General features: G+C 39.4%; 1 protein-coding gene across 8 annotated transcripts in view; it reads left to right on the top strand.

Annotated features, from left to right (window-relative positions):
• PATJ (PATJ crumbs cell polarity complex component) overlaps nucleotides 1-14,036 on the top strand; it is a 165,211-nt gene that overhangs the window by 64,967 nt on the left and 86,208 nt on the right. For all 8 annotated transcript variants that reach the window (XM_072868998.1, XM_072868999.1, XM_072869001.1 and 5 more), the window contains 5 exons: nucleotides 1,008-1,079; nucleotides 1,938-2,115; nucleotides 3,038-3,148; nucleotides 4,605-4,682; nucleotides 7,796-7,913. In XM_072868998.1, coding sequence (XP_072725099.1) covers nucleotides 1,008-1,079; nucleotides 1,938-2,115; nucleotides 3,038-3,148; nucleotides 4,605-4,682; nucleotides 7,796-7,913 — 557 coding nt within the window. The remainder of the gene's footprint in view (nucleotides 1-1,007; nucleotides 1,080-1,937; nucleotides 2,116-3,037; nucleotides 3,149-4,604; nucleotides 4,683-7,795; nucleotides 7,914-14,036) is intronic.

Raw genomic sequence — 14,036 nt, 5'->3', positions numbered from 1 at the left:
GAGAGGGACGTAGCCTTTACCAGCAGCCTTGGTCATTACTGCTTAAGGAGCTCTCCCCTTAGCTCCTTATCATAGCTCTGTCCGCTTGGTTTTCCCTTTCCTTTTTTCTTTCTTTTGGGAAGAGCAGTTCAGCCATGCCTCTCAGGCCTGTGCAGGAAATTTTAGTCTTACCAGTGGTGCTGAGAAACCTTGAGTTGGCACTGGTTGTAGATATTTGCCAAATCTGTCAAGTGTCCCATTCTTTTCCCACCAGTTTTGGGTAAGCGAGTAGTGGATCTGCTTTTGAGGCCTGTTGATTCAAATCCTCACTACTTCCCTAATTCATCCGTAATCTTCCCTCAGAGGGAAAGCAGCTCAACAATAGGGTGAGGGGATTATTTCTCCAGCACACAACATCCTACTTCCTTTTTGCAGTTTGAGAGTAGCATTTACAGCTCTCAGGATCTGCAGTAAATGTGTGCAAGGATGTATTGTTTCAACCTTTCTGTGGGGGCATGCAGTTCCATACTTCCGTTCCTATTCTGTGAATAGGTGAGTCACATATAGTATAAAAGTTTAATTAACACCTTGTTCTGGGGTGTTTAATGGAACACACCGGATCTGTTCTCCCAGTTGCATCATGATCTGCTTTCTGGTCAGCTAGACTGGTTTTATCATGTTTATATCCCTCTATAAGAATCACAGTATATTTATCAGAAAGTAAATGTTAATTGCTTAAATAGTCATTTTGAATGAGTAAATGCAGTGCAGATTTGTATATCACAGAGCAGCTTATAAATTTGGTCTGCCCATCATGTTTATTTCTGGAGCATTCCTTAAGTACATTTAAACCTAAATATAAAAATTCCTGTCTCGTCTGTTGACTCTGCACATTTGGTTTAAACTGGACAGTGTGAGACGGCGTTGCTGTCTCACTGCCAGATACAAAACACGCAAGGAATTGCGACCTGGCATGGGTGATGCCTTTTTAAATTTTTTATTCCTCTCCTCCCTCTGCCCCCAATTAGTGAATTACCTGAGAGAGAAGAAGGAGAAGGAGAAGAAACTCCAAACTTCAGCCACTGGGGACCACCACGGACGTATGTTCATATGACTACATTATTTCTTCCCATTTACCTTATGTCTATTTTTCTGTGAGCCTGATTAGTACTCGTGGGTTTTTTTTCTCCCCTCCTCTGCCAATAACTTTAAGGTACTTGTGTACCTTGGGCTTTCTTAGATACAGTGGATTTTTAACAGATGTTCAACAGAATTATGCCTTCTATTTATACAGCTGACTTGGGAAAGCTTGGCGGGTTTACGTTGTGGATGACCTACAAGTTCTTGCTCATTTAATAACTATTAGGTGTGAACAATGCATATAGTGCTGCTGTCTCCTTTTCTATGGGTTCTCTGCTACACTTAATGGCAGAATTCCAAATTGTCAAGCCAAGTTTTAGCCACATCCTTGTTGTATTGTTAACATTTTTAGGTGAATTGTTTTTATGGTCCTAAGTAAAATATGATCAGAAAATTTCTGGTTAACTTGATTAATATGCATCTGATACACTGAAGTCAGTGTTCAGAAAGTTGTATAAAACCCTTTATTATTTGTCTAGCATGCCACCTGCAGTGTTTGCCATTTCCAGACCATTTGTTCAAACTGAAAGAGGGTGAGTGTTTACTTGAAGACCTGCCTATTTTACCCCAACTTTCTCTGAAATAAAAGCCTATGCCAGCAGGCATGGGTTGGCAGCAGAATTTTGTTCTTTTTGCAGGGTGAGGTTTACTCAGGGTAAAAAGCCAACTCTGTTGAGAGCATTCTTAGGCTTCTGACTTTATCCCTTTACTCTATTAAATCTTCTTGAAAGACCAGAAGCTTACATTTATTTAAGACTTTGCATTTATAGTTTAAAAAACTGTTTCAAGCTGTTAAACTACCGCATGTATTTTTTCAGTGTTGAGATCTTTAGAGACCCTCACGTGTCTCTTGGAATCAGTATTGTTGGTGGACAAACTGTCATAAAGCGCCTGAAGAATGGAGAAGAACTTAAAGGGATCTTTATCAAACAAGTTTTGGAAGGCAGCCCAGCAGGGAGAACAAGGGCTTTAAAAACTGGAGATAAAATACTTGAGGTAAATGCAGATAAACCTACCTTTTCATTCTAAGAAATAAAGATTGACTCAAACAGCTTTGGGAGGAGAGAGGGACAAAATACTGCCACCACTTCATGAAGCATTGACTGCACTGTTTTGAAAACCAAAAGAGGCCCCTGGTGTGATCTTTTCTTTTTTTTAAGGTCTGACTATGGAGCTCTTTTAACATTCTCCTCTATATTTTAGAAAAGATAGGTCCTGGTATCTGATGGGGAAAGGAAAAAAAAAAAGAGAGTGCCCTCTTCCCATATAAATGAGTAATAAGTTATAGCATACCTTTATAAGCATAAGTTATAATATATAGAAGAACATAGATTCTTCATACTGAAATTTGGGTGTTATTTTGTGTGTGCCAATTTGGAGTAGTTAGTCTGATTAACTACTATTTGGGGGAAATCCCTGATTCTGGCTGGTGCCGTAGGGGAGAATGCCATTCCTGGCTCTCATCTCTGGCTCCGTGTTGACTTTTTACTCATTTTTCTCCAAATGAATACTTCTGAGTCGAGTTCCCAAGCAGATAATGCTGCTCTTGTATTGTGCTTTAGGGTTGTGTGTGATGTTTTGAAAAATTGTTTCAAAACAGGTTTAGTTCACAAACAGGTAAAATCTGAAAGAGTTGTATTATACCTACCATTATATCAAGCACTCTCTGATAATCTTATTCCTTATGTTTTTATCTAGAAGAATTGCTTTGGGAAACATATGGCCATCTTTTAATTAAGAATACTAAGTAATACACTCTTCCTTAAACCATCATGGAAACATACTTTACAAATAGTTTCTCTAGACCTCTTTTGGTACCTTTCTCAGATGCACTAATCTTCTGCAAATGTGTGTGATCTCTTGTAATGACTCTGTGCCAAAGACAAGCTACCTAATAAAAATAAACATTGTTTGTTAGGTTTCTGGGATAGACCTACAAAACGCCACACACGAGGAAGCAGTAGAAGCTATCAAGAACGCAGGAAATCCTGTTGTGTTTGTAGTTCAGGGTTTGTCTAACATACCAAAAGTAAGTTTATTTCTATTTTTATTCCAAAACTTAATAAATGTGTAATATGCATCTTATTTTAAACTTGCCTAAATTCCTTTCAGCAAGTTCCATCAATTTTTGTCTCCATCCTTTCTGTAAGAGTTTCTGCTTATAGAGCACGTGATTGATTGATTACTTGTCTGGCCTGATTTGAAACCTTGTTTCTCTGATGTAAATCAAGTAGATGTAAATCTGTTGAGTAGGTGTTAATTCACTTCTCCCACCTGTGTAATTGAGTCTGGCCCTGTGTATTTTAATTTGTTCATATTTCATAATCTAAAAATATACTCTGTTATTCAAATGAACAAAAGTGTAATTAAAATTAGCCACATTCACACTAGCAACCTGTGTAAAATATGTCATCAAAGGGACCTGAAGTAGTTACTTGGGAGCAAGTTAAGTTTCAAGAGATTTAGACGTCTCCTCATCTGCAAGGCCAAGGCAAGAAACCTTTTAATGCCTTAGTAAGAAAAGGCATACAATTCTGCCTGCCTTGACGTACACACAAAACCCTCAAGACTTCTATGTACTTTCGGTATAATCTGACAATTTAATTGAGAATTTTGGTGGATTAGTAGACCTGAGGAAACCTTTTTGAGAACTGTAGACAAATCTGGCACAACTGCGTCCATTATTTTTCCAGTGCTCCAGGGAGTCTTTCAAAATCTATTAAGACTTTCACCAGCTATGTTGAGAGGGTGCTCAAGCAGCGATGGCAAAAATCACAGTGATGGTAGCTGAGTTGGCTCCCTTTCTGTATCTGCTTTTCACAGAAAAGATCCAAAACCACTGTCAGAACATTCAAGTGTTCAGCTGCATCTCTGACCCTCGCTTTCTTAGTCAATCTAGAGAGATCAAGGGAAAGACGGATAATGTGAGATTTGAGTTGCTTTCCTTTGAACTGTAGGCTGTAGGAAACTGGACATTCACAGCCTTTCAGCAGTGCTGTGCAGTCCCAACTCCCATTCACCAAAATAAGGTGCTGCCAGAGGAGTGGAAATATATTACCTTTTGAAAGAATAAAGAACAGCAAAGAGGAGGAATATTACCTGGAGGCTAAACATGCTCTCTTTTATAAGGTGTCTGTGTGCATGGACACTGGTCTCTATCTGAATAATCAAGAGCTGACACTTCAGGAGCCCATACTGAGCTCTGTATCAAGGATGTACATCCATATTGTTGACTTGAGAGTAATGTTTAATTGAATAAAGAGATGGGGCTAGATATCGAACAGTGAGCACTAAAAAAAGTAGAGAACGTTTGTAAATTCAGTAAAAGAATGTAATTTAAAGTCTGCACTGCAATGCCCTTCTACATGGGGCAAAATGAAGAGTGCACTGGGTAGGTTTATTGTTGTCATTACCTAACTTTTGGATGTTTGTTTTGCGGCTATAATGCTCTTTCTGATGTGTGTAATATATGCATTGTTTTTCAGGTGGTTTCTGCTGTACAGCCTAAGGGAATCAAAGTCAGCAAAGATCAGGATGCAGACAAAGAAAATAAAAGTGAAAAGGTATTTATTCCATCCAATGCTATACCCAAGTTTTACTAAATCAAATGGTATAATAGCATGCATTGTAACTCTGTGATAAGTCCCCCCCGAAGTCTGAAATGAAATTTGAAGTGTTTTGTTGAAATATCTTTGATTCAAGTAATTTTTGCCAAATTTCTGCCAAATACAAGGCAGTTTTCTGACAAATGGTCTGTGGGTCTCCCCTGGGTGCTGAAACCCTGTACTTATTGCAGCTCTTCACTGGCATCTTTCTGGAAGTACCTGCTTTGCTCCATGTGGAGACAAATTGATTCTCTTTGTTCAGTAGAAACAGAGAAATAATAACAGGTACACAGATAATATCCTTAATGTGAGGCTGGCTGAAATTCAGTAAAATCATGTTATAGGATAATTAAATCCGCTAAGTCTCCTACATTTCCTATGGCTGTGTAAAACAAGGAAATGACCGAGTGATCTGTAGCTGGCCAGCTAATTGTGAAGCAGTTACTGCACAGGAACTTTCCAGCAACTTCACAGCAGATTTAAAAGAGAAAAAAATCTGTTTGGTCTAAACCAGTGGATTTGTTTTAATCACTGCAATAAGGGAAAAATTTAATTTCTCATTCCCAGCCAGATTGCTCTAATGGCCTAGGTATTTTCCTGTGGGAACTGTGCTGACTGATGAGTGTAGGTCAGGTACTTCGAGGGTGTCGGAACTGGAGGAGCAGAGACGGAATTAGTGCAGACAATAACTTTTGCCCAGTGCAGTTTAACGTGCCAACTACAAATACGATGGACTTTTCATTTGATCCTACTCAGTAGTCTGGTGTGTGGTGCATAACTGAGAAGGCCCTCTTGCCTCCAAAAGTTTTTGTAAGACTCCTTTCAGATCCTGTCAGATACAGAAGCTATGAGGCTCGGTTATTCAAAAAAATAAAGAAAGGTGTTGAAGTCATGCTTTCATGCCAGTGGATAATACTTATAATGAAGCAGTTACAATCCCCTTTTCTTGGTTTTGTTATCTATATTTCTAATCTCAAAAGCGCTCATCCTCTTGCAACATGCTGCCTTTAATCTCTAGGACTCCGGTGTGTCGCATTCTATAGCATTCGGAGGTTAAAGAGGGAGCCTAATCTTTTTCAAACCTTTTTCATCTATTGGTGCTGTAAACTGGTGGGTGGAATATAGAAGAGCTTCAGTGCATAAATATGTAGCTCCTTTTTAGCTTTGAACATTGATTCACAAAGCAGTCATACTGTGCTACAGTAGGGACATCTCTGAGTTGGAAAGAGTTGCTATTAGTGGATTACTAGTCCGCGTCCCTATGGGGAATCAATGATATTTCTAGTCCAGTCTTCAAAGTGTCACAAAAGAGTTTGGTTTGAAAGCAGCCGCATCCAGCTGGAAAATCTACCTTTTCCTGTATGATGAATTATCTTTTCAATACTGAAGGCTTTCTCTGATTTGGTGTTTATCCTCCTCTATTGATGTTTGTTTAAAAATGATCACTTGAAGTAATTTGTATAAAACCACTTAAAACAATTGAGCTTCTTGTGGACAAACCAGATAGCCAACCAGCAAAATAACGTTAATATGGAAACTGTGCTTTTGCCTCTGTGCTGGAAAGACCTGTCTTAATACAAAAACATGGTGTAATGGAGTACGCTGGCACAATTTACTCATCTGGCTTTTTACCGGGTCAGGAGGGATGAGAGAAGCTTGTCCTTCTGAGCTGTAGCAAACTGCTGGATAAGCTTAAGTGTCTCATCTAATTTCACACAGACTTTCTAACAAATGTTTAACGTCTTAAAGAGCCAAAGGGTTAACATTTAGACTATGAGTTATTACTAAATTATAGTGATACTACTGATTTGTCATAGGCAACTGAAAGTGGGGCTGCAGGTTTTCAGTCTTTACCTGCTCGATAATGTAGGATGTGAGCCCTCTCATGCTTCCTGCATCTTCTGGATTTTGCACAGTTCTACCTGTGTTGGCGTCAAGCAAAAAGTGGGAGGCATATTTGGTGTATTGTATACTTTGGGGAAACATCTGTCACCTTTCCAAGTGCTCTTACTACTATTGGATTGAATTAATTTCATTTATTATTGTTATGCTGTCTTCAATGCAGCACTTTCCTGTAATGTTTTTTAAATGGATGGGATGATATATATCTTATCTCACAAAATTTTTTGTGTAGCTTGCATTGCAGTTTGCTAGTTAGACTATTCTATACAAATTTTAAGATTTGTAGCATAAAATTTAAGATTTCAAGATTTTAGAAATCCATATGCAGGTACAGCTTTCATTGTACACAGTGAAAAATTTTATTCTGGGTTTGATGTTTGGGTGTTGAGTCGTAATTCCCAGCTATAGAAGAAATTCATTACGGGCATTCTGGTTGCTCTAATGGCATATCGTACTCAGTGTTCCTTTCTAAAGTGCATCCTGCTATTAGTAGTGGGGCTGCATGGGATATGGTTGAACATAATTTAGTGAAATCACGTAGCAAACTAAGGCATGATCCAGTTACTCAGAGCTATAAAAACAGTTGCTCGGACGAACAAGCGGCTGTTTTCATTAGATTCGGAGCCTATTCTTTATGCTTGCTATGCGCCGCTATATGCATCATTATAGGAGCTGCCTGTATTTATGTGAGGTAATAGAATTTTATTGTAAGTTATCATTCAAATTCTTTTTTAAATTTAAGCCAAAAATATAGATGAACTGTTATGTTTAAATATTCGTAGATGCACTAAGAAGATTGAGTTCTTATTTTGTATTTAAAAGTTTGACTTTTATCAGTACCAGACAATTTTGTTGTTGAATCTCTAATGAGAAATGGGGTATAATTTAATGTTTATTTTTAACCCTTGATTAATGTTCACACTTTCCTGTTTATGATGATACACAAGTATTTTTTCAATAAGTAAATGTACATGCACAGTTGTGGGGGGTTTTTTGATGTTCAGTGTCACTTCTTGTTCTGATTTCTTGCATAAAAAGCCTATGCTGCAGAATTTATCGATGTAATTAAGTGCTGTGTATGTACACATACAGTGCAGTAGACAACAGGATTTTTTTTCTTGTGCATGGAGGTTACAAAACATGTAACTATTTGTCTTTGAATCCCTTAGAGAAAATATGGGGCTCCACCTCCAATGAAATTGCCACCTCCTTATAGAGCACTTGAAAGGCTGCATGCAGAGGAAGCTAACGCGGATGAAGAGGAGGATGAGGATGCTTGTGCAGAGAGTGAGTCGTGCCACAATCATTACATCAGATTACGTTTATGGAACACAGTCAGGTTGTGATAAATGTATGCTATTTATTGCTTGTATTATGGGAAGTAGTGCTCAGTGGGGCAATAGCATCTAATCCTCAAACTTGTTCTTACCAAGGGCTACTGATTTGTAACTCAGATAGTCTTCTCTTCCCAGCCAGGCTCCTAGAGCTCAGCTCTTCTGAAGAGATATGGGAAGGGCTCTGTTTATTTTCAGCCTCAAAATGTCTAAGCAATGTCTAGAGGACTTGCTTTGGCAGTTATGTCAGCAGTGAAAGGCAGATGTTGCGCTTTACTGTTGTAATTGCAGTGGTAGTTGAGCAGGCGTAGGTTGAGAACCATTGGTGCATAGTCCTTGTCCAGCAAAGCCTGCAGTTGATTTCAGACAATGCTTTTCAAGCAAAAAAATTTCATTTAAAAAGAAAAATCTGCTGATTTATTGCCTCAGTACACTACTGAAACAAAGGATCCACTTTTTTTGTAGCACCTTTTATGGGAAAGGTTCTGCAATTGTCCAGTTCTGGGTTTTGCAATGAATTATGACTATTTGCACTCTGTGGAAGAGTAGGGGCCTAAAGAGTAGGATGCAGTGCACCTTGAGAGCTTCCAGCAGTGCGACTTTGATTCCAGCATACTGCTTTGCTAATTCCAGCTTTGGATAAATGGAATATTATTACCCATAGCTTGTCTTACAATAAAACATTTAGGAATACCAAAATTGCAGTTAGGAGTCCTAAATTATTTTCTAAAATTAGTTACCTTTTATTTATTTTTCTCTTTACACTGTCTTGTACCAAATCAGCACAGATGTGGGGGTTTTGTTGGGATTTGGTTTGGTTTTTTTGCTACGGTGATTTTTTCTCATCATCTTTTGTCTTGCAGGGGTTTTTGTTTGCCCTAGTTATGGGTAAGCCAAAGCAGAGAGATGCCTTTGTAGCTTTTGACCTTGAAGTGACCATGGCTCCTATTCAGGGTGGAAGCTCTTAACTTGGGGCCTGCTGGTGGGAAAGCTCTTCCAGCTGCTCTTGCTGATTTCCTTGGCAATGGCACGCCATTGAAGCTGAGATAATTAATGAGTTTGGTTGGTTTGTCACTTTAAGGACTGCTTTGGTGGAGGCGAGAAGGATTTTGGAAGGTTGTTCTCATGGAAACAGTAATGGGGGCACAGAAGCAGGGTGTTCAGCTCTGCCTCTGTTGCTTTAATGGAAAGCTGTGAGTTCTTGAACCAACTGCGATTTTTCTAGAACTCCCCCTTACTGAGTTTGTCATCTCATCTGTTTGAAGTATGCAACATAGTTACCTCAAGAAGGTTTTTCAGTATTTATGTGGGGAGTGGTAATCAGGAGGAGCATTTGACTGCAGATTTTCTGGTTGTTGGATTGAATATATCTTGTGCTTTCAAACCAACTCTGTAAACCTCCAATTGTAGCAAACTGATTTCAGCTTGTTATTAAAGTTATAAATCCCAGTTAAAGGATATATTTGATAAGTAGCCTGAGACCTGAGTTTCTAATTAGGATATGCCTCAATCCGAGTGCTTGCTAGACCTAAGTTAATACTTTGCACAGAAATAATTTCTTATTGATGGGCTTGGTCATCTTTTAGCTGTTCTGCCATCCCTAATGATATTGCCAGCTGAGTCTAATAGCTGAAAAGGTAAAGCTACTTCTGATATTAAATTCATCAGTCCTACCAGATTTGGCAGCAGCAAGCAGATCTATTCAGATGAATCCCTCCCTCACAGCATCCTTCTGGACAGGTTGTCCAACTGTGGGATGAGCGGGTTTACGGTGCACTGGCTGAAGAACTGGCTGAAGGCCAGAGCTCAAAGGGTTGTAGCAAATGGGGCTACCTCTGGCTGGTGACCAGTCAGCAGCGGTGTTCCTCAGGGTTCAATTCCAAGGCCAGTTCTGTTCAATATATTTATCAACGATTTGGATGCAGGAGTTGAATGCACCATTAGCAAGTTTGCTGATGATACCAAACAGGGAGGTGCTGTTGACTCTCTTGAGGGACAGGAAGCCTTGCAGAGAGATCTAGATAGATTGGAGCATTGGGCTATGATTAATGGGATTAAATTTAACAAGTCAAAATGCCAGATTCTGCCCCTAGAACAGAGTAATGCTGGGCACAAGTGTAAATTGGGAGAGGAGTGGCTGGAGAGCAGCCCTGCAGAAAGGGATCTGGGGGTGCTGGTTGGCAGCAGGCTCAATAGGAGTCAGCAGTGTGCCCTGGCAGCCGAGAGGGCAAACCACATCTTGGGGTGTGTCAAACAGTATAACCAGCCAGTCAAGAGAGGGGATTATCCCGCTGTATTCAGCGTTGGTGCGGCCTCACCTTGAATACTGCATGCAGTTCTGGGCCCCACAATTTAAGAAGGATGTGAAGGTCCTTGAAGGCCTCCAGAGGAGAGCAACGAAGCTGGTGAAAGGGCTGGAAGGAATGTCCTATGAGGAGCGGCTAAAGACTTTGGGCTTGTCTAGTTGGAGAAAAGGAGGCTGAGGGGCAACCTCATTGCTCTCTACAGCTTCCTCAGGAGGGGAAGTGGAGAGGGAGGTGCTGATCTCTTCTCCCTGGTATCCAGTGGTAGGATACATGGGAATGGTTCAAAGCTGTGCCAGGGGACATTTAGACTGGACATTAGGAAGCATTTCTTTACCGAGAGGGTGGTCGAACACTGGAACAGGCTTCCTAGAAGAGGTAGTCAATGCCCCAAGCCTGTCAGGGTTTGAGAGGCATTTGGACAATGCCCTTAACAACATGCTTTAACTTTTGGTCAGCCCTGAACTGGTCAGGCAGTTGGACTACACGATTGTTGTAGGTCCCTTTCAACGGAAAGAGTCTATTCTATTCTATCTCCTTCTCTCTACCCTTTCTACTGACTGAAGTTGAATGTTTTGCAATAGCCATCTTTCCCATGAATCTTGGCAAACCAAGATATGCATTTTCCATTTTATACTTCCCCACCTCATTCTGTTTCTTTAAAATAAAAAACAGGCTAAGGAAGCTTAAACTAAGTTTGTACCTCAGTAAAGCAAAAGGCATGTTAGAAATGATCTAACTGTACTTAATGATATTAAGCATCTTGGCAGCTGTGAAATGGGCTTTTACAGAGTCTCTTTTCTGTGATCACTTGAAAACCAAAGTTTTCTCTGTAAATTCCAGTAGAGTTTTGTTTTTGTGAACTACTTGATGTTCATAACTTCTGTCCTGATTCTTGAGCACATTTCCCAGAAATCTCAGTCCAGGCCAGTATTTGCCTTTTCTATGCCATCCATTTGCATGTTCCTATTGGTTTATTCCTTACCCACTTATCCTACTAATTCTACTGGTTTTGTAACCTTAACTAATAATTTTCTGAGCTTCAGTGAACAGGTAAACTAGATTTATTGTCTTCCTTCTTTAGCAGATCAGGTATCTTAAAAGGAAGAAGTGGTGTCAGCTCAGGTAAATTCCCATCATAGCCTCTCCTTTCATTTGCTTCCTGTAGCTCTCAATCTGTGCCAATAGTGTGGAAGGCCTTAGTGGGCATTTTGAGGTGGGTCAGCTGTTAAACCTGTCCTCTGGTTGTGGTCCTGATGGATTTTACTTTATTTTTTAGCATTCTTACTAATACAACTGCAGTGTCACAAACCTGCTCTTCAGTTTTTTTCATACTCCAGAAATACTTTGCTTGCTCCACTTGACATTTTTTCTCCTTGCTTGTCACTTCTTTTGACCCATGCTCTCATCTTTTGTCTCCATGTCCTTCATCATTCCCCATACTGAAAATGAAAGCAAAGCATTGTTAGTCTTCCTGCCATACTTAGAAAACTTTTCTTTCCTTTCTGTCCCATCCATACTGCTTCACAGTCTCCAGGTTTTGTCTGTTTTCCCCTTAAAGTGGCTGAATAACCTTTTGGTATTGATTTAATTTCCCCTGTGGGATTTAAGTCCACTTGCCTGTTGGCAATGCTCCCTTTTATTTCTGCTTTTCCACCACTGAAACTGTAGCTTTCATTGCTGACTTGTAACAGTCATTTCTTGTAGATGTTCTGACTTTTCTTTTCAAAAGTTGGGTTTGATCCAAATAGAGTGAATCCTTGCTGGAGATAGAACTACTAGGTGGTTCTTGGTTTAGAGAAACTCCCAACATGCTCCATGTTTCTGTGGTTTAAGAAGTTTAAAGAAGTTCCAGACATTTTTCTTCAAATGTGTCTTCTTGCACTCAAGACCCTTAGTTTCAGACCTGCTTCTCTTTATATTTGAGTTTCATTTGAACCACCATTACTTCCAATATTATTTTCTAAGTTCTTAGTTTTTTGCTAGACTTTGAAGGCAAGTTGAAAATAACATTTCCTCTTATTTCTTCTTCTAGTGATACTGTCAAATCTTTATCAGTATTCAACTCTAACCCTGTGTAATGTGGTTTTTGTTTACTCTTGGTTTGACTTTGCCGTTTTAAGGCTTTCAGTTTACGCTTTAAAATAATTTTCTAAAACTCACAGCATGTGCATCCTGCTGCAAAAGGAGCCTTCAAAAGGCTTCATCTTACAGGCCTGAAAGTGTTACAACATCGGTTTGGAGTTTTTCCTCCCCACGCTGAAAATGCTTCCTCCATCGCAAAGGTTATTTGGAGGAGGTCACTCTCCATGAAGAGGTTTTTTAGGCTTCCCAAACCTTAAAAACATCAGGTTTTGAATAGGATCTTTTTTTTTTTTAATCAAAACAAGTAAAAGGAGGGGAGAGCGTACAAAGGAGCTATTTGTACTTGCAAGCAGCTGTGCTACAGGCTGCATGAATAGGCATTGGTGTGTTTTCCTTTAGTGGCGGATGGCTGTAGGTGTGCACTAAGAATCTGCTAATAGACTAATGTGCACCCTGTTGCGGCTTATTGCTATAATGAGGGGTTAGTAGTAAAAAGAAGCAGAGGAAATGGATGGGCAGAGTAGTTTGTAATGGAGTGTTTTGTAAGGTTTTCCTTGGGGTATTCATAACTGTACAATTTAGATATGATTGCTTCAACTCAATCACAAAAGTATAAGTTAGATAGGAAAGACCTTAAAAACCATTATAAGAAAGCTAAAAAGACAACTGTTGAAAGAACTTGGAATCCTTAATTTCAATTGATGTTATATTTTTTAGTAAAATCTTTTGTCTAGTTAGTTGACTGAGATTGATCTGGTTCGTTTCAAATAAGTTTAGAATAATAAAAATAGATGATAATAAAAATTTTGTGAAAGGTGGCTAAGATAATGGACTAGATACTGCTGTACTCAGACTTCCTGTCTGCAGGGATATTTAACTGTATCTAATAAGGGGATAATAATGCCCCCTTTCTTTTATTTTGTCTCTAGATAATGGAGAAATCAATGAAGCTGTAAGAAAGCATAATGATTTATCTTCCTAAAATTCTTTTTGAGGAATGGTGGTTTCTCTACCAAAGCAAGAGATTTTAAAACTTCTCTAGTGTTTTGACTTTGCATTCCCCATTGTGATAAGTCTGTGGCTGCGCAGGGTGCAAGAGAGGTGAGTGTGCGTGTGTGCACGTGTGCTCGCGTGTGTAGGTTGGTTCAGACAAACCCACGCTACCTGTTGTCTAGGTAGGGTTGGGTTGGGCTTAGAAAGTGCTTGGGCATGTGAGCAGAGTGCCCTCATCATACCTAAGGTTTTTAGCAGCTTCCATAGCGTCGGTGATAGCCATATGCACATGAGGGGATGGTAGCTTTCATTAAAAACAAAAGATGAAAAAAAGGAATAGAGTTCAGTTGAGACTTTATGGAAGATATGGCCAAGTGTATATGGGGTATGCTTCAGGTGCAAAACTATGATCTCAGGAAGTGTCTATGTACTGTTGTGGGCGAAGATGGGAAAACGATCATTGTCACTGGAAAAATGCCAGAATTATTAGCAATAACTAAATAAAAACAAAACCACTGATAAATATATAATTCTTGAGAATCTGACTGTTTAGAGTTTGTTTTATGTGAAGCTGTGCTAAAACAAAGGAAAAGCAATTCTTAATTGTATTTAAATTTGGGGGGGGACGTGGAACCCGAAAACAGTGATCTTCAGGTGAGGCAGCTTGTGTAGCCAAACACTGCCTCTCCAATAGA

Source organism: Ciconia boyciana, chromosome 7 (assembly GCF_034638445.1).
Source record: "Ciconia boyciana chromosome 7, ASM3463844v1, whole genome shotgun sequence".
Taxonomy (NCBI): Eukaryota; Metazoa; Chordata; class Aves; order Ciconiiformes; family Ciconiidae; genus Ciconia; species Ciconia boyciana.
Note: the sequence above shows the minus strand (reverse complement) of the source record. Positions and strands in the feature narration are given on the sequence as shown.